The sequence below is a fragment of the Python bivittatus genome, unplaced genomic scaffold (genome assembly GCF_059951505.1).
Source record: "Python bivittatus isolate LINGU-HERP-01145 unplaced genomic scaffold, Pbiv_v1 ctg000060_np1212, whole genome shotgun sequence".
NCBI classification, from domain to species: Eukaryota; Metazoa; Chordata; class Lepidosauria; order Squamata; family Pythonidae; genus Python; species Python bivittatus.
Genome location: NW_028277044.1, coordinates 16631837 through 16651091, shown reverse-complemented (window position 1 = coordinate 16651091; position 19255 = coordinate 16631837). Strand labels below are relative to the sequence as shown.

Below are 19255 nucleotides of genomic sequence, written 5' to 3'. Positions count from 1 at the left end.
CCACTCAGTGGCCCTATTAACTGGTTCTCAGTCCGATTTAGGAACATTGTTTGAAAAGGGTTTTGGTGGGAGAGTCTTAAGAGTGAGTTCAAACGAACGATAAGAGTGAGAGCAAACGAACAATAAAAATCTGTGTGTATGTAAGAAGCAACCATGTAGATGATGCTCCTAATTCTGGCATATACTTCCTCTTTCAGGATTATTTTTTGGATGTAACACAAGCCAAAAGTAAAAGTAGAAGGGCCCTGATAGCTACAGGTAAGACGATTAAAAAGACGTGTTTAATTTGTTAACAAAAATAGGTACAGTAGAGAGAGTTTATTAAAATTTACTTCTGTCTCTCCATCAAAAACAATGGGTAAGGATGGTACTTTCTTAATAGCAGCTTTGTCTGCACAACACAGTGACAATTTACTGAGCACATTCCACTGAATTAACCCAGTTACTTAACTTCATCCAATATACTGAATCATAAACTGATTAAGTTCCTACTATCAATGCCTTCCTGAGATTCTTCTTGGTCAATGATTCTGCTCTCTCATTCCAAATTTATGAAAACTGGTTCTCTGAACTTATGAATGAAGACTGTGTACAAGTTTAAACACACAAACAGGTCTTGGGTTCGCATGCCGGAGTATGAATAGAGTAATTGAGATGTCACGAGAAGTGATTCTAGATCAGGGCCTTGACCAAGATGATACTATAGCTGCCCTCTGTGCAGATACATAATGAAATATTAATGTAAAAATAGAATCTGGCCCAGAGAATATTACTGGTTTTTGTAGAGTGTTTTTGTATGGTCTTACAAAGAGGATGTCATTTTTAAGTCCTACTGGTACATTTTCTCTAAAGGTAAAAAAAAACTGAGTGATGGCATATTTGATCTCTGCCCTCTAAAAGTGTTCAATAGGGTTACCACCAATTTAGCAACCAGAAATAATCTCATTGATCAGTGATACCAGTGTTGAAATGTGGGCTTGAAAGTGGGTATCCTATATAGCATATTTCTGCAGGCTATATATTGCTCATAACAGTTAGACTCCAAGGCTGGTTTATTGATCATTTAATAATTACACAACACCAAGCATTTATATTTTTAAATATAGGTATAAACTAGCTGCTCCCCTCCATACCTTAAAATTGCAAAATATCAGGTAGTAACAACTAATATTCTGACATTTTTTAATAACACTGATACTATGTGAAAACTTCAGAAGAGTCAAATAATCAGTAGGACTTGTACTGACCTAAAAATGATGTATTATACCAGTTTTGTCATGCCAAGTGGCAGCACCTCCTCAAACTTAGTTGATCTCAAAAAAGCTAAGCTAAGCTCAGGCTGATTAGAACTTGGAAGGGAAACAATGAGGAAATTCCAGAGCTGAAGACTAGATTGGGAAGTAAATAAATATGTCAGATATCAAATATGACAATGGCCAACCATTTCCATGGTGTTGCCAAGAAAACAGGATAGGTTCAAGAGGACTTTGCATATCACAATTTCATAAAAACAGATTCTGTTTAGTGAAAGTATGTAAATCAAATTTTATTATTGCAGCCAAAGATCAGCCCCCCAAAAATGCTTAATGATACTGAGCAATTGTATAAAGCAATCAGCTGCTTTTTAGAAAATACACAAGCATCATCACAAATTTGGAGAGGATAGAATTAGCCACCATGAGACAAAGACATCTTTCCAAACCTTATTTTACTACTTTATTTAGGAAGGGTTTCACCTTCCAAAGAAATTGGAATGATGTGTTGCGGGGGGAGACATTTTAGTTGGCTACAGGGCAAAGAATGAGGTAAGGAACAGGCTTTTAACCAACAGAGATATCCCATGGATGGAGTGGCATTTTTAGTAAAATGGATTCTCCATCCCAACACTGTGCCTCTCTGATCTACTCTGGAAGATTAAGGAAGGGTGGAAAATTCCCTTTAAATCAAAGAATTGGCAGTATGCATACTTGGGGTGTGCATCTTCATTTAATAGCTGGGCATTTTATCTTTGTTTGCTGTAATACAGTTCAAAACATTCCATAATTAATTCAGTGATACTCTTCTGTAACTAATGCATGATGGTCTCTAACTATAATTCAGTAAAGTAAAGTTTCCTCATAGGAAACAGCTCACTTGATGATACAGTTGCATCTATACTGATAAATTCCTCACAATCAAAACTTCTGTACTATAGAAGAAAGCATAACAGAACATTTTTGGACTCCTCAAAAACTTTGAAAAACTTGGCTTGGTAAGAAACCTCTTTAATCCTTGAAACATATCCTTTTATAATACATAACCTAGAAGGTCATTTAATAATTCAGTTCAGTAATTTCCTGTGAAGTACTGTCTTTTATTATCCTAAAACATTCTGGTGATTCTAGCATTGTCTTATATTGTGCATAGTTTACCACAATAATTATGTTTGTTAGGCCAGATGATGACTTGGATTCCCTATATAGTTCAGACCAGCTTCATATACAGCCAGAACTGATTGGTGATTTACTTGGAAGTAGTGAAATCCAAAGTGAAGGCATATGCTCAGAAACAGGTAATCAAATGCTTATTGTTTCTAACACAACTTGAGCAAAATAACATTTTCATATCTGAAATTATGCAGAATTTATAATTAGCTTGATCTGCTGCTACATTTTTTCTAGCCTCTTAACTACAGCATTGGGGTCATCCTATGCAAGATGGTTATTGCATTCTAAGCCCCTCCCTTGTGCCCTCTCTTAATTCATATTTGCATTTCACTTATGGAGACACCTTTTTTTTTTTTTTTTTACCATATTGAGGTTTCCAGGATTTAGTTATGACAAATTGTTGCCATGTCATTGAGGAGGAAATATTTGTCCCTAGTTCCAGACAAGGGGTGGAGTATCTCATGTCCTGAATTGGCAAGTTTCTTCACTAAATCTGTGTTTTGCTGAATAACAAAACACCGATTTGTGGTATTAGTTACGTAGCTCATTTTATCTACCTGTCTAAAACAAAACAGTCATTACAAGTTACTTTAGTTGGTCATGCCCAGGACTTTTAACTTTACTCATTCTTCTCAGAATGGAGAAAAATAAATCTTTTTTCTCCATTCTGAGGGAACCATAAGAGCAACTAGAGATCACTCTGGATATTTTCAAGGTTTGATTCTTGTGTATTTCTTTAACAGTAATCCTGAGTAGCTGGTGTGGGTCTTCCGGGCTGCGTGGCCGTGTTCTGGAAGTTTTGTTTCCTGCGTTTGACCGGCATCTTCAGAGGGCAGGAGCACATCATCCTGGGCACAGACAGAACTGCTCCTGTCTGTGCTCCTGCCCTCTGAAGATGCCGGTCGCAGATGCTGGCGAAACGTTAGGAAACAAGACTTCAAGACCACGGCCACACAGCCCGGAAGACCCACACCAGCCATCGTATTCCGCCTGTGAAAGCCTTCAACAGTACGGTAATCCTGAGTACTTTTCAAAGTTGTGGCTAGGATGTGTTGTATTCCAAATAACAGGATATAACAGCTGTAAAAGGTATTGGCAATGTAACTATCATGGGCATACTAAATCATGCACAATTTCATTGCATGACATTTGCATGCAGTTAAAAATTGCACTAAAATTTCACAACTTCACCAAACATCAGAACACAGAAATCTTGAGAGATTTCAGGTGACAACATGAGATCTCAGGGGAGAGATTGCTGTGATTGTTGTTGTTAATATTTGGCACCCACATAACTGGAGAGAAGGTTTGACACTCCTAAGGAATGCTAAGTTAGTCAGATGCACATGTATCAAAAAGTCTGATTAAGATGTGAAAGAGATCCACAAAGGCCACAGTTGCTTTGGGATGAGGGGAAAAAGAATTGAATGTAAATTTCAGTACCTACAGGATTTTCTCTCCCTGGTGAAATCTGGCGTGTTCATTGATTCAATTGTGATCTGTTTACATTGTCTTGCTATTGTTAACTGTTTTAATTTGTATCCTATGGATAATTTTCTATTTTAAGGTACCTCATGGGAAGTTTTGCCAAAAGGGAGAATCTATAGAATAAATAATCGGACAACATTTTGGTTCACGCATATTCACTGCTAAATAATTTAATTATACTGTGCAATTCAGTTGAACTGTCTCCAAACATTAGACTTCCCTGTTTACAGAGCGGGTTGATGATGACTTATAATGTGAACTAATTGACAGACACAACCCTATCTTACTATGTCATCAGCTGGAAAAATGGTTAGTCACACAGCCAGCATACAATCTTTCCATATTGGAAAAATCCCTTTGTAATGGCTTTTGTAAAATAGAGGAATAACATGCTGATCATGCTGCTTCCATTTTCATCTATTAGATACTACTCTGCCATCCACTTTAACAGTGGCCACATACTGTGATTATAATAGTGAAGGTGATGCAGTAAGAGAGAGCGTGAGCATTTCTGAAACCCAAGAGCTGAATGGGGAAAGCCTGGTAACACCTCAGTTTAATCAAATTTATCATGAATTATCTATCATCCATCAGAAGCTACAGGTAAAATAATAATAATGGTTCAGATATCAGTATCTTTTCTTGTTTTTTTCAATGTCAGCAGATGTTGCTGTATTTTGTTTTTGGTTCTTTTGTCTTTTATGGTGCAGCAAGAGAAATTAAGTCAGCAAGAGTATGCTTTGAAACTTGAAAAGCGAGAACACTTCGTAGCTGAACGGGAAGTCCAGCTTTGTAGGCATGAAGTTGCTTTGACCAAGATAAGAGGCGTTGAAGAGGAAGTTCACACAAAATTTCAGATTATGAAGGAGGTATTCCTACTTACAGGATTCTTAAGTTTGAGAAAATTATTCTAACTAAAATACAGGCTGTATTTATAACATCAGACAGAAGTTGTGAACTTACGGATTTGTCTTCCCTCAGGACATCCACATTGCCCATGTAGCTGGGAATGCAGTGCAGCTGGGGAATCAGGCCCCACTGGACTGTATCAGTTCTCCACTCTAGAGAGAAATAATCCTTTTCTTGGGTAATTACAGAAGACACTAAACAGAGGGCATCAGTAGTGGAAGTGGACTGAAAAACAAACATTTGGGTAATCAAAGGACATATAAAGGTTTTAATTGTATATTTATTTATTGTTTTAACGTGTTGTGAGCCGCCCAGAATCCCCCATTGGGGGGAGATGGGTGGGGGACAGATTTAATAAATAAATATAAATAAATAAATATACGGAGGCACTAAAAAAGATGTTATGGGGAAGACAAATGAAAGACTTCTGTGTTAGCAAAACTAGGATTCATGATGTAAAGTTTATATAGCCATGGTATTTGTGTGTGTGCATGTGTGTGTCCAGAAAGTGTGAGGTAACTATGATGTATACATTACAGTTTGATCTTATTGCTTCCTTTAGTATGTCTATGAGGTTTGTTTTGTTTTATTTCTTTTTTCCTTTCTTTCCATGGTCTATTAGCCAGTTTTTCTGCCCTGTATTAGAAAGGACTATATTTCAAAATGTTGACAGAAGGGTTACTCAAGGAAGATTAAGTTTCATCTTCCTTTAGAATGTTTATCTTTTTCTTATTTGATCTCGAGAATATTGGATTTTTATTTGAAAAAGTGCTGGGTGGTACAATTATTTATTTCCTTATATATTGCATTTATATCATGTCTGCCTTATGTGCAGAGACAGTCTTTGATTTACAGTGCTTTTTGAAAACCATGGTTAATCCTGTTTTAAAAGTTCTTAGTTTTGTTTGCAGCAACATGCAGCTGAAATACAGGAGTTGTCCGATACCTTGAAAGAAAAAACAAAGGAGAACAAAAGGCTGAAGACATCATTTGAAACATTAAAGGAGCTGAATGACACCTTGAGAAAACAGGCAATAACAGTTTTAACTGACTCATTAATCTGGTGTTATAAATGCAATAAACAGAAGGTTATTGTTTTTAAAATGAAGTATTAATACCATGGTGATGGTGATGATGATGACGACGATGATGACAGTGACAAGTATCTACAAATGATGCTGTTTAAGAAATATAGTGGCCAGGAAAATTCATGTTAATATACCCTAATGCATAATAGGGTTTTTTTTAAAAAAAATTAGCATTTGAATTAGTGTAGCTTAATAGTCTTTTAATGATTTAAGTTCTTCTATTTGAAAATTAAAGTTTTCAAATTATCTGTTACAGTTTCATATGTTTTAGCAGTAGACATAAGTGCCCAAGTTTGCTATTGGGGTGCTCTGTCACCTAACAAATATAGCCTTTCACATGCTAACTTTTAATGCTCCCGTATGCTCTTCTAATGTTCCCACCTCATCTTTCTTTCACTTTTTATACCTTCTGTGTCTCATATATTTTAGTTTATACAATGTATATCTTTTATACCTTCTATATTTTAGCTCTTTACAACTTCTTTTAGATTTTCACTTTTTATATTTTTATACCTTTAATGTCATATACACACACACACGCAATTATTATTATTTACACACACTTTATTTATTTATTTATTAAATGTATATGTCACCCATCTCCCCCAGAGGGTGACTCTGGGAGGCTCACAATTAAAATCAAACCTCAAAAACAGTTAAAAATATAAATATCCACATTAATTTAGTTAAAAAGGCAAACTATATCAGAAGACCATATACATAAAAAGACTAAAACATTCAAGATGACGGGGGTAGAATCAGTTACCCCATGAGCCAATTCCAATGGTGTAAGCTCCCATCAGGCCCCCAGGCCATCTGGCATGGTCAAGATTTCACACTCTTCCTGAAGGCCATGAGAGTGGGGGCACACCATACCTCGGGTGGTAAGTTGCTCCACAGAGCAGGGGCCATGGCAGAAAAGGCCCTCTTCCTAGACCCCACCAGTCGAAATTCCTTGACTGGTGGGGTCCGCAACATGCCCCTTCTGCCAGACTATTTTTATCTTTTATCTTTTCATAAATAAATAAATATATGGAGGCACTAAAAAAGATGTTATGGGGAAGACAAATGAAAGACTTCTGTGTTAGCAGAACTAGGATTCATGATGTAAAGTTTATATAGCCATGGTATTTGTGTATGTGCATGTGTGTGTCCAGAAAGTGTGAGGTAACTATGATGTATAAATTACAGTTTGATCTTATTGCTTCCTTTAGTATGTCTATGAGGTTTGTTTCATGTTTCTTTTTATTAGCCACACCCCACTCCCTTATGCTGGTCTATGACTCTAATTAAGATTTATTTGATTTGATGTTGTCAACATGAAGCTGGAAATGTGAAAATATGTGTGAAATAGTTTTTAACCAATGCTGAAAAATAAAAACCTTGACAGTTTCAGTAAAACATACCATTAGATAAATATGCTTTGAATGTATTTAGGATTGAAGTCAGAATTTCTTGATAGCATGATTTTGATCTTCATACCGATGGATGATGTTCCTAGGTCATTTTGGACTCTGGACTAACCGCCTGTATGGAGTCTTCCGTTTTTAGATGAGTTAGAACTTTAAATGAGTTTTTCCTCATATCAGAAGGGAAAACAAACTATACATAATCAGTCCTTTGGTTAACAGTTCAGTTATTGGGAAGCAGACTTTCACATAATGGAAACAATTATAAGGTTGGGTTCATCATTTTCTCCCTGTTTCTAGTTAAGTGATGTGACTGAGCAAAACAAGAAGCTGGAAGTCCAGTCTCGAAAAGTACAGGCTCGTTTAGAAAATTTGCAGGTAACATTTAATCTTGGCTTTTGTTATCCTTGCCCTCTACCCATCCCACTGCAAGAAATCTTACATTTTGTCTCTGACCTATTTCAGAGAAAGCATGAATTTTTATTAATACAGAGATCTAAAGAAGCCACATTACAAGACAGTAAACCTGTGAAGTCAGAAAAAGTGATAGCACCATCAAAAGCTTATAAAGTAAGTAAGGCATATGCTATAAAACACCCAATGGCCCCAACTCAGAATGTTAAAGCCATAAAGGCATTATTTTGTCAGGGGCTGTAAGCGGAAAGGGTAGCTATGCGTATAAAATGTACGATTGTCCTTTTAATATATGAGATCACTGATTATTGGAGATAATCAGTAAGTTCTCAGAATTACTAGCGATCATTTTAACAACTCTTGGCAAATAACTTTTCTTTTTTTAATAAGCTAATGCTATCTTATGTCATTAACTTACATTATGTAACAACTGTGCATATATGTTCAAGGAAGAAAGAAGTGGAAAAGATCAAGGGCTAAAGAAATCTGAAATTAAAATCTTTGCATATGTTTATTGATTTAGAGAATCTGCTTAAATTATGGAATGCTTTGTGCAAATATGGAGTTGAAGCTTGGTTGCTATATGTATAATCCCTCTGCCTCCAGCAACCAAGTCCCAGTCAACATTAAGCTGATGCATGAGAAGAAATGGAATGCTTCACAAATGGTTCAGCATTGAGTAGGGAGTAAGACAAAGATGGCGGTGGTTAAACACACAAGGAGTGCTTGCGGTTATACTAGAGGCATGCTTGTTTGACAGTTAATATATGTGTACTTTTGTACGTACAACTGTTGATGTCTGACACCTCAAATGATTTTCAGGGAATGCTAGACAAATTATATGAAGCAATGAAGAATATGAATATGAAAAATAATCTAAGACCCAGGTTAATGTGCTAGACGGGAATGGAGGGAACGATTGCCCATAAGTGGTGAAAACTTAGAGCAAGTAGATGAATGTATGTTCTTTGGGAGAATGTGTATCAATGTGTATTAATGTGTAATCAAATGGGTGGCAGAATATGTGATATGTGGATACTGGTAGAACAGTAGTAGGTAGTAGGTGGTCTGTGGCAAGAAATAAGTGCTTGTTGAAAGTGCTTCTCTCCCCTTTGGTATATGGAAGATTGGGTATGTCAGAAGAAACATAAATGTAAGTTGAGTGCAACAAGAATGGGTTATTTAAGAAATTTGTATAGTAAAACAAGAAAAGGTAGGGTTAAGAATGAATGGCTGATGAATGAATATGGATTCAATACAGAAGTGAGCAACCAGCGTGAAATGAGTATGATCAGGAGCCTCAGTCATATAGAGAGAGCGAACAAAGATCAAGTTGCAGAACAGATAAATGAAAGAAAACTGAGAAAGTCGTGGTTGGATGGCATTGATGAGATCCTCAAAAAAAGAGAGGTGAGAAATTTAAAGAACAAAAGACAATTACATGATACGGGGTATGGATATGCAGGAAATAAGGATGATTTGCAAGATGCAGCACAGTGAATGGTCTTGGTGTAATCCAGATTCAGCCATTGCTCCTTTTTTATCTCATACTTTAATCACTTTGGCTTACTATTTATTATTCCTTTTCTGTGCTTTGTATAACATTACTTATCTCCTGAGGCAGTAGCATGATGGAGATTTATGTATGTATGCTGATGAATATATATGTCTGTATGCATAGGTGCACAGTATATGCATGTAAGTATTGTTGGTAAGTGTGTATGAATGCATGTAAGTTATTGAGGGTGGCTAGAATAAAAACAAAAGAGCATGTTTCTGAAAAGGAACAAGAAATAAGAAAAAATCCTCACTGAATTACAGGTAGTCCTTGAGTTATGACCATTCGTTCAGCGACTGTTCAAACTTACGGAAACCTACAGCATCCCCATGATCACAGCATCCCCACGATCTGGGCGCTCAGCACCCAGCTCGCAATTACAATGTTGCAGCAAGCCACGGTCACGTGATCATGATTTTTGGTGTTCCCTTCTGGCTTCCCACAAGCAAAGTCAATGGGGAAGCCGGCAAGAGGTTGCAAGTCACTCCTGCTGCTTGCCGGCCCGCCCGCACTCTTTAGTGTCTACCACAGCACCCGCCCACCCACCCATGGCCCCCATGCACTCCCACGCTCCCCAGCACCTACCCACCCACCCCCACCAACACTCACTAGCCCCTGCCTGCAGCACCTGCCACGGCACCTGCCCACCCCCCTGCAGCTCTCAGCTGCTGACCTGCTTGCCTGGGACTCCTGCCTCTTCCCACTTAATGACCCATGTGCTCCTGGAGTTACAATGGCAATCAGGACTGTCAGGATTGCTGTTGCTAAGCGATGTGGCCACATCATTGCACTTAATGACCACATTGCTTAAAAACGGAAATTCTGGTCCCAGTTGCCTGTAGGGGCTCCCCACAGAAGAGCCAGCTGTAGTTCCATTTTCAGTTTCGTAGGATGTATTATCCATGCACGTCAAGTTGGGAAAAAAATTCCTTTCCCTCCAGCACTAGTCACAGGCAGATTTCCATGCACTTTTGGGGCAGCTCATGCAACCAGGTGTGTGTTGCACTGCCAAACATACAAGTTGGCACATCCTGTCAATATCATCTTGTAGTGATTTTTTTTCAAATCTCCCTTCTGATATTTATTTTTTTGCAGTTACCACTTAATTCACATATCTATGACCTGTTGACGGTATTAATGGACTGGATCTCGGAGCAGCACCTCTGCAAACTGATTGTTGAGGAAGAGAAAGGAAACATTCACAAGCTGACAGGCACACTTGCTTCCAACAGAAACTACACACAGGAGAAATGTGTCAAAGTAGAGGATTTTTTCCAACTTATTTTATAAAAAGGTTATGTTGGTATCATCTGTATGTTCAGTACTTGTATGTGTAAGTGCTCTGCTGGCTAAATAGAATAATTTGATGTTATAGATCCCAGGCCCTTCTTCATTTTAATATCATTAGACAGCCTGTTATCTACAACAAGGGATCCATGTTTACTGGGTGCAACTTCTGATATAACCACAGGTGTCTTTCATGATATGTAATTAGCGTATCTTGCTCATTGTGATTTGGCTTGGTTCCAGGCCAGCTCAGATAAACTGTTTCTGATGTTGCATCATTTAAGAATTTTTTAAACTAGAGCTGATGGTTACTTAATATATATACAATTACAAAACTGCAGTCCTAAACATGCTTACTTGGAAGTAAGCCAATTGGTTACAGTGGGACTTGCTTCTAATTCAGCATGCATGGGATTGTCCTGTCCATTCCACATAGGCCCAAGTCAGCTTCTTCCTATGTTCCTCTGTAATAGAAAAGTTGTGATAATGCCAGAAGAATGAGTTTAGTGGGGGGGGGGGGGGGGTTAAAGAGATCTTTTAAACACTTGTTTCTCAGCCAAGCTGCAGACAGAAAATATTTAAAAATTATTAGTGGCAGCATGATGTCAAACATATTATTTCTCAGAAAATTATGTTTCAAGATCCTAGCTGCAGTAGGGATTTTATTAACAGGCTTCCATTAACGCTGTGCTCCAGCTTGTGTTCCTAGTACAGGATTTTCACAGAGTATGTAAAGGTTCCCCTAATGGAGAGTATCCTCATTCCATAATGGTGTTGCTACGTCAGCAGCCTTCCTTCATCCCAGCCATCATAAACAAATCCAGATCCAAATGGTACTTATTATGCAAAATAGCCAGAAGTTGATATGCCATTTGTGTCCCTAGAATGTTACCCTGTATAGCTGTTTGTGGCCCTAATAAGTGGTGCCATCTTGCTGATCTTGGCTGATCTCGGGAATATAAGCAGGAGAGACCAGGTTAATACTTGGATGGGTGACCATAAGCCATATCCCAGGGCTGAAGGCAATGGCAAACCACTGAGTTAGACTCTGGTAGCAAAAGTAGACTGTTAAGGATTAAATTAATCTGTAAAAGGATTGAGATAATTTAAACTGGGATCTTCACAGAAAAAGACAGAATCAACCCTTTTTTGGGGGGGGAGGATTCATTATTGCTTGAATAAAATTAAAGTTTTTAGCATTAAAAGTTATAGAGACATATCCACATTTTTATTGCTAATCACATCCGATCACAATCCTAGCACCTGGATCAGCCAGAAAGGGGTTGGGCAGGCTGGAACTCCAGCCTGGATTTGGAAGGTTTGCAAGGAAAAAATAAGGGGAGAAATCAGTGTGAGAAAAATCTTAGCACGTTGTGTTCCTCTAGTTCACAGTTTGAGAGATGTTTTCTCAGCACAGATTAGTCTTTAACGTTTGAGGATTTTAATTTTTTATTATCTCAACATTTATTTTTCACGTAAGAGTAAAAACATAAGACCCAGCTTCCAAGTAGAATCTATTTGTAAGACCCCAATTTGGAAAATAATTGCAATTTTCTGTTTGTATTTTGGAGCTTTTGCCTCTCGTTGCGGAACAACTTCAGTGGTTGCCCTTTGTGACTCCTAACCTGCACTTCCCTGTGGTTAAGTGCATCTACTGGGCTGTAAGGCAGTTAGATGGAAGTACCCAGGTAAACTCTGCTTTCCTGCAGGAAATGTGCTTTTTGATACAATTGTTTCTTTGAAGCTTTCAAGTTTTATGGCATTGCTTAATCTAAAAATGAAATGCTTCAGTATTATTTAATATTAGGTAAATCATTTTTAATATTAATACAGTTATATTCCACAACTTCTTTTCTTGTACGACACAGTTCTTTTGTAAATCCATCTTGCAGAGACCCTTAGAATTCTAGATCTGAATACTTTGCTTTGTAAAATTGTAGGGTTCTCTTTATACAATTTACATGATTTTTTTACCTGCCTCAAGCCATCATGATCTCCTTTTGTTTTTCTGCTTTGATGCAAATTTGTATCAATCTTATAATTAATCATTATGGAACAATGCATCTTCATTACAGATTTGTGCTAGGCAATAATTGGAGCATTTCCATAAGCAAATCTACCTTCAGTCTGGACTGTAACACCTTCAACTCTAACTCAGAGTATAAAACATATTAAATGGTTTATTACGTTAAGTGTTTATCTTCTGAGATCACTGGTTTGAAAGAACATTGCATATTTTAAATGACCAGATTGCAGTGTTGATAATCTTTGTCTATAGTATTTAAATTACCATAAAATGTATATAGAATAAATATATTATGACAATACATAACATAGAATACTATGATCACTTTCTACTTTTTATTGCTTGGAAAAATAGCATGCAACAATGACCTCAACCATGAGAAGGCTGGGTGAAGACTTATTTAAAGGTGTTGCCCCTAAGGGAAGTCAATACAGTACTTCTGAACATGCTACTGATTCCAAGCCCAAGACTGCATCTTTCTTTAAAAGTTGTAGTTTATCTTTACGAGTTGTATCAACTTTAATTATAATCAAAGTGGTTACACAAGGTAAGTTCTATAAATATTTTTGAAAATATTAAACACTAGGAACCTAGGAAAATTATTCGTCTCTTTAGAGATTTTTTTAAAAGTTGCTGATTTCCTACAATTGATACAAGTTATTTAAGGTGCAGAAACATATCTTTTTCCTACAGCGTTGGTAGAGGCTATCCTTTATTAGGTTTGGTCCTCTCGTTTGCTGCATCAGGCAGAATCACAAAATTCTCAGATACCACTCACCACCAGTTAGGGTCCTATCTTTGGTTTGTAGAATACTCTGAAAGGTCCATTCTTCAGTGTTTTCAGTGAGTACCATCATGGAAACCACAGGGCAGATAACTGGCTCTCTCCAGAGACGTGTTTGAGGATCTTCTGATGGCTGTGAACATAACCATCAGGCAAATGGATCCCATCAGCTTTGATTCTAGATGAACAACCTCCTGCATAAATTATCCCCCTTCCTTTTCCTTCTTGAAGCTATCTCCCAGAGTGGCAGCAGAGTACACACCAGCTCAGTTTATATCTTGGCAGTGAGCACCTTGGAGGTGTCTTTCCTTAGGCTGCACCTGCAAAGACTGCTATAAGCTATTACTCTGAACCACCCTGGAAATATTGGCTGTAGTATATGCATTTCCTGTCATCTCAGTCTCTGATGACCAAGAATGGTAGTTGGATTTACCATGCAGTACTTTTCTTGTCATCAGAGAGTGAACAGGGAGAAGAAGATTAAGGGAGGAGTCAAGCAGCCCTTTGGGTTGGGATACTAGTTCCAGGTTATGGGCCTGTCTGGTAAGTCAGAATCTGAATTGGAAGGCTTCCAAAGCATAGACTGAAAAACCGGTGAGTACACTGGTTCTTCAGAACCTCTCCAGAGAAGAAGAGGACAGGAGATCGCCCACATGCGCTCCAGATGGCTCTAGGACAGCCGTCTCCCACAGGTTTGAATGACAGGAGATGATGGGATCAATCATCAAGGTCACAACTGTGGCAGAACCTTTTAAAGGTTCTCTAACCTCACTTTAATCACTTTTGGAAATTGCTTATCTAACCATCTGAAAGCTATTAGAGATCTTCAGAATGACAAGTTTGAAAAGCCACCTGGTGAGTCTATCTTCATTTCTGAACAAAAGAAAAATTAACTATAAGTTTAAGAACTTAAAGAATTTGAAGTAAATGGCAAAAAAGCTAAATAAGATTTTGAACCAAGAAAGTTATAAACGAATTAAGGGTCCAGACAAATCTGGAATATTGAAACTTTTACTGTAAGTTTTTGGAACTAAGTATATAAAATAAACAGCTTTTCGTGGGAACCAAATTATTTGGTCTACTGTAAATTATAATAGAGATTAGAGACTTTATGATTTAAATTGGACACTAGAGGGGACTAAAGATTCCAGGCAAAAAGAAAAAAAAAACTTCCATAACATTTGAAATATTAAAAGAGATCTTTGAAGAATAGGGCCAGAAATTAGTAGCCACAATATCAGTAATGATGTCTGCTTCTATGGATAGACTATGTCTAAAGGATGTTAATGAAGGAATGACAGATGTTAAACAAATCTTGCTTGATGCAGAAATAGTAGAATCAGAAATGTTGGATTAAAAAAAAGTATGGATTACAAGACAGAGAAGGCATTTAAAGTGGAAATGCCAAGCCAAGAGAATGACCCAGATAAGGACTCTTTACTGAATATACAAAAGAAGCTGGCTGAAGTCTTAAAAATTAAAGGGGAAATACAAATGATAAACCAAGAGAATGACCTGGATAATGTCTTTTTATTGGATTTACAAAAAATGGCTTGTTAAAGCTTCAAAGAAGCCTATGTGATGGGACAAAGAAAAATTGGAGATCAAATCCTACAATATTTGAATGAATTAAAGATTAAGATTTTCAGAAGTAAAAGGAAGGGATATAAAGTTGGTTTAATTGATCAAGGTTAAAATAATACATGTTTTTATAAAATTCTGGTAATTCTTTACGGACTTTTTGCTGACACCAGGACTGAAAAGTTGACGTCTTATGGATTTGTTTGTAGATAAAGGATGGGTTATGGGGAGAAGAGAGATCTGTTGGTAACCTTATAGGGGGTGAAGAGAGACATGTACAGTGGTACCTCGGGATACAAACGCCTCTACTAACGAACTTTTCGGGTTACGACCAGTTCCGGCCGCAAAAACTTACCTCGATGTGCGAACTCCGCCTCGGGGTACGGCCATTTTTCCGCCCTGACACGTGGTCCGCGGCCATTTTTCCGCCCCTGACATGTGGTCCGCGGCCATTTTCCCGCCGTGCAGCGTGGCGCCCGGCCGTTCTCCCACCCCGCTGCAGCGCCCGACTGTTCTCCCGCCACGCGGCGCCCGGCCATTCTCCCATCGCGCCAGGCCGTTCTCCCGCCACGCTGCACCGTGCCCGGCCTTTTTCCCACCGCGTCGCGCGGCTGTTCTCCCGCCCCTGACGTGTGGTCCGCGGACACCAGAACGGATTAACGGTAATTACATTGAACCTTATGGGAAAATTTGCTTCGGGGTGCGACCAAATTTGGGGGGCGGAACGGATTAACCGGATTTACATTGAACCCTATGGGGAAATTTGCGTCGGGTTACGACCAACTCGGGATACGCCCAGAGTCACGGACCGGATTAAGTTCGTATCCCGAGGTAGCACTGTATATCTATCTAATCTAATCTAATCTAATCTAATCTAATCTAATCTTCTTACCAGAGTGACAGCAGGTTACATAATAGATTTTGAAACTCAATGGCACAGTAGTTTGGTTTCGTTTTCAAAGTTCAACCATCCAGAGAAATATAAGCTTATGAGAAAAATCTGCCATCACTAGGGCTGTGCTAATGAATTTGGAATGAGTCCTTTGAAATGATTCAGAATGAATCTTCTACAGTACTAATCAAAATGTAACTAATATCTATTAAACCTTAAAGGTACTTGGTTAACACAGTTCAAGTCATTAAAGGAAAAGGAGAGGCAAATCATAGATAATGAACAATACATTAAGACAATACTATAAATTATATGTACTTCATATGTCAAGTTAAAAAATAAACGCCAAAATCCAAATTTTGAATGTGGCACAATTCCATGAATAAATTCTAGTCTAAAATGGTTTTCAAATAGAGTTGGAAAAAATCAGATTTATTTTTCAAATATAAGTTATTCTAGACATTGAAACTTTATTACCCTTTTAATAAGCCATTGCTGGGAGACACCCCAAGTTTGTTTCTCTCAGAGGAGCTGTATAACTCACCCTTTCATTAGTGGCTGTCCCTTGCCCTACCGACAGGCAATTTCTGTTTGACTCAGTTCTGATAAAAACGGGCTAGGTCATTTAGACATAGAGACACTTGTGACTGTAACTGCTCAGCCTGTTGTAAATTACACCCACGGCTTCTGCCTGAGCTGCAGTGGATTAAGCAGCAGGAATGTTCTGATTTAAATTTCCCACAATCCGCCCAAATAATGTGGTCAGGTTCAGGAGAAGGATGTTTAGCTGTTGTTGGACCTTGCCTGAGAGTCCAGGTTTTATACTGTCAAAATACAGGCTGTTACAGAGGTTGCTCTAGCCCTGAATCCTATGCTGAGCAGACCATATCTACTCAAAGTTCTTTGATCCCCATGCCGTCATAAATGAAGCTGAACTGCCCTGATTACTGAGGTTAAACTGTGCAAACACTCAGCTTCAGTCAGTTAAAGCAAGTATTAAAGCAAGTGTGAGCAGTGAAGGATGCCCTCAGTCCATCATGGGGGGGAGGGGGGAAGCCTCAATAAATGCCAAAATTCCATTCTCAGATGAAATTGTGAAATGTGTGTACATTATGAATTAAATTAAACGCACTGAAACCTAATTAGTAAACAATGTATTGTTTCAAAGACATGATACAGTAGGGGGCACTCAAAGTAAGGTTTTGCCATTTTTGAGTTATATAGTCTTGCAAGAAAACAATATTACATTATTAACCTACATACATATTACAGTATTTGAAATATGTCCAGAATAAGTGTAGTTTGGGTTAAGATGCCAGTATTTTTCAGTGGAAAATTCACTGTGAGTAGACTTATTACCTATTTGCTATTTTAGGGTATAGATTTAAACGTACTAACTAATAACCTACCCTGAACACCATGGGATTTATTTTTTTAGAAAACATCTGTAGGATTTTGCTGCTCCTAGTTTTCTCTCTCAACATTTTATGATTCAGATTGATGTTAGCAAGCTACTATATGGATTTGTTTTGTTTCACTGAAGGTTAAATACAGCACAATACAACAATAAGTTACTCTTCACATTTCCAATTATTTTTATTTTTCATAATATACAAATTAAAAATGACAGAAAAAAAGATTACAATAAAAGCATGAGAAATAGAAGAATTGCAAAAGGAGAAAAATAGTAGAACTGTAGATTAGAAAACAGAAAAAGAGAAAAGCAACAGAGGAAAAAATACATATACAAACATTTAACAAAGCGACCTAACTTCTTTTGCAAAGGATATATACAAAAAAACCTTTCACATAACCCTTGAACAATAAGTTACTCTTTCAGTGGCTAGTGAAAAATTCACAGTCATGTGTATTCAGAGTAGAGGAGTCTTAGCATTCTTCAAACATCTAAACATCTATTGATCTTTTTCTACTTTATTATATCCGTTCCAGAGAACAAGCCGTGTTGAAACAAAAACCAGAAAATCCTGCAGTATGTTTAAATTATTACATTTGTAGAGTGCAGCCTACACTGTTAAAAGGATGAAAGGAGAGAAATAGACCATGGAATCATAATGCTACAAGAATTCTACTACAAAATTTCCTATATTCTCTCATCTTTTAGGCTTCATTGTCTACAGTTTTGTTCTAAATGCATTTTTTCTCATGGAGGAATGACAAAAGTTTATTATCTTTTTTAAATGTCTGTCTTTTTAAAAGAATAGCTTGATTATAATTAAAACTGAATGCAAAGTACTTGTGCTTATAGCTATACTTATAATCTCTGAAACTGAAACAAGCATCTTCTATCTGACAAAGTGGGCTAGGTTCAGATGTAATCAGAATTAGAATAGATCTATGGAAATAAGTGGGGCTTAAATCAATTGTGACTGAACTGTCATTGGTTTCATTACATCTACTCCTCTGAGTAGAAAGTCAGTTTAGTGTAGTAATTAAGACATCAGGCTAGAAACCAGGAGACCATGAGTTCTAGTCCTGCCTTGAGCATAAGCCAGTTGGGTGACCTTGGACCAGTCACTCTCTATCAGCCCTAGGAAGAGGGCAAGGGCAAACCACTTCCAAAAATCTCACTAGTCCAGGCAGTCACCAATAGTCAACACTGACTCAAAGGCACCCCAAAAAAACCAAAACCTACCCTGACTTGTAGACAACCCCCCAAAAACCTCTCTCTATGAGTATTACTGAGCATTGATCACTTTAAAGCAGTGTTTTTCAAACTTGGCAACTTTAAGATATGTGGACTTCAACATCGAGAATTCAACTCCCCAGCCAGCATGGGAGTTGAAGTCCACACATCTTAAAGTTGTCAAGTTTGAAAATCACTGCCTTAAATGGTCTGTAAACCAGGGATATTCAGCAAAGGGCCCATTAGGTCCTTCTTCCAGGCTTCTCGCCTGAGTCTCTGCTTTAGACATTTTAAATTAAAAATTGGCATGCTGTGCCAAATTCTCTAACATCATTATTTACACAAATATCTCTTGTACTCACATAGGCCCATAAATACTTCAAGAGAAATAAATAGTGGTGGCTGCAACCCAAAGCTTTGCTTGGAAATAAGTCCACACATAAAAAAAAAAAAGCTGGGGATGCTAGAAAGCATGTTGTTTGGGGTGATACCATCCTCGCCTGTCACATCATGGTGAAGAGGCATCTTTCATCCAGCTGTTTTATGAGAGGACTCAAAGTAGGCAGGCCACGTTTCAGATATGCCTCTTGGCTCAAAAAGATTGCCTACCCTGGGATTAAGGATTATAAATCATTTCACATGCAGTTTATTGGCTTAAAGTGCAAGGCCAGAGGTTCACTAGAGGCTATCTCTGTCACACAATTTGGGCCTGTGCTGTCCCATGTGTTACTCTGGGAAAGCTTGTTTCC

At 37.8% G+C, this 19255-nt stretch overlaps 1 protein-coding gene across 3 annotated transcripts in view; it reads left to right on the top strand.

Annotated features, from left to right (window-relative positions):
- The window catches only part of CCDC138 (coiled-coil domain containing 138), a 28419-nt gene that overhangs the window by 506 nt on the left and 8658 nt on the right, over positions 1-19255 (top strand). Inside the window, exons 2-12 of one of the 3 annotated variants that reach the window (XM_025166314.2) lie at positions 198-258; positions 2122-2251; positions 2433-2551; positions 4339-4517; positions 4625-4783; positions 5735-5854; positions 7621-7698; positions 7813-7890; positions 10388-10552; positions 12151-12267; positions 12960-13152. In XM_025166314.2, the coding sequence (XP_025022082.1) occupies positions 198-258; positions 2122-2251; positions 2433-2551; positions 4339-4517; positions 4625-4783; positions 5735-5854; positions 7621-7698; positions 7813-7890; positions 10388-10552; positions 12151-12267; positions 12960-13152 (1399 nt within the window). Of the gene's footprint in view, positions 1-197; positions 259-2121; positions 2252-2432; positions 2552-4338; positions 4518-4624; positions 4784-5734; positions 5855-7620; positions 7699-7785; positions 7891-10387; positions 10553-12150; positions 12268-12959; positions 13153-19255 lie in introns of all 3 variants that reach the window. The other 2 variants (XM_025166313.2, XM_088136562.1) reach the window with 2 other exon arrangements.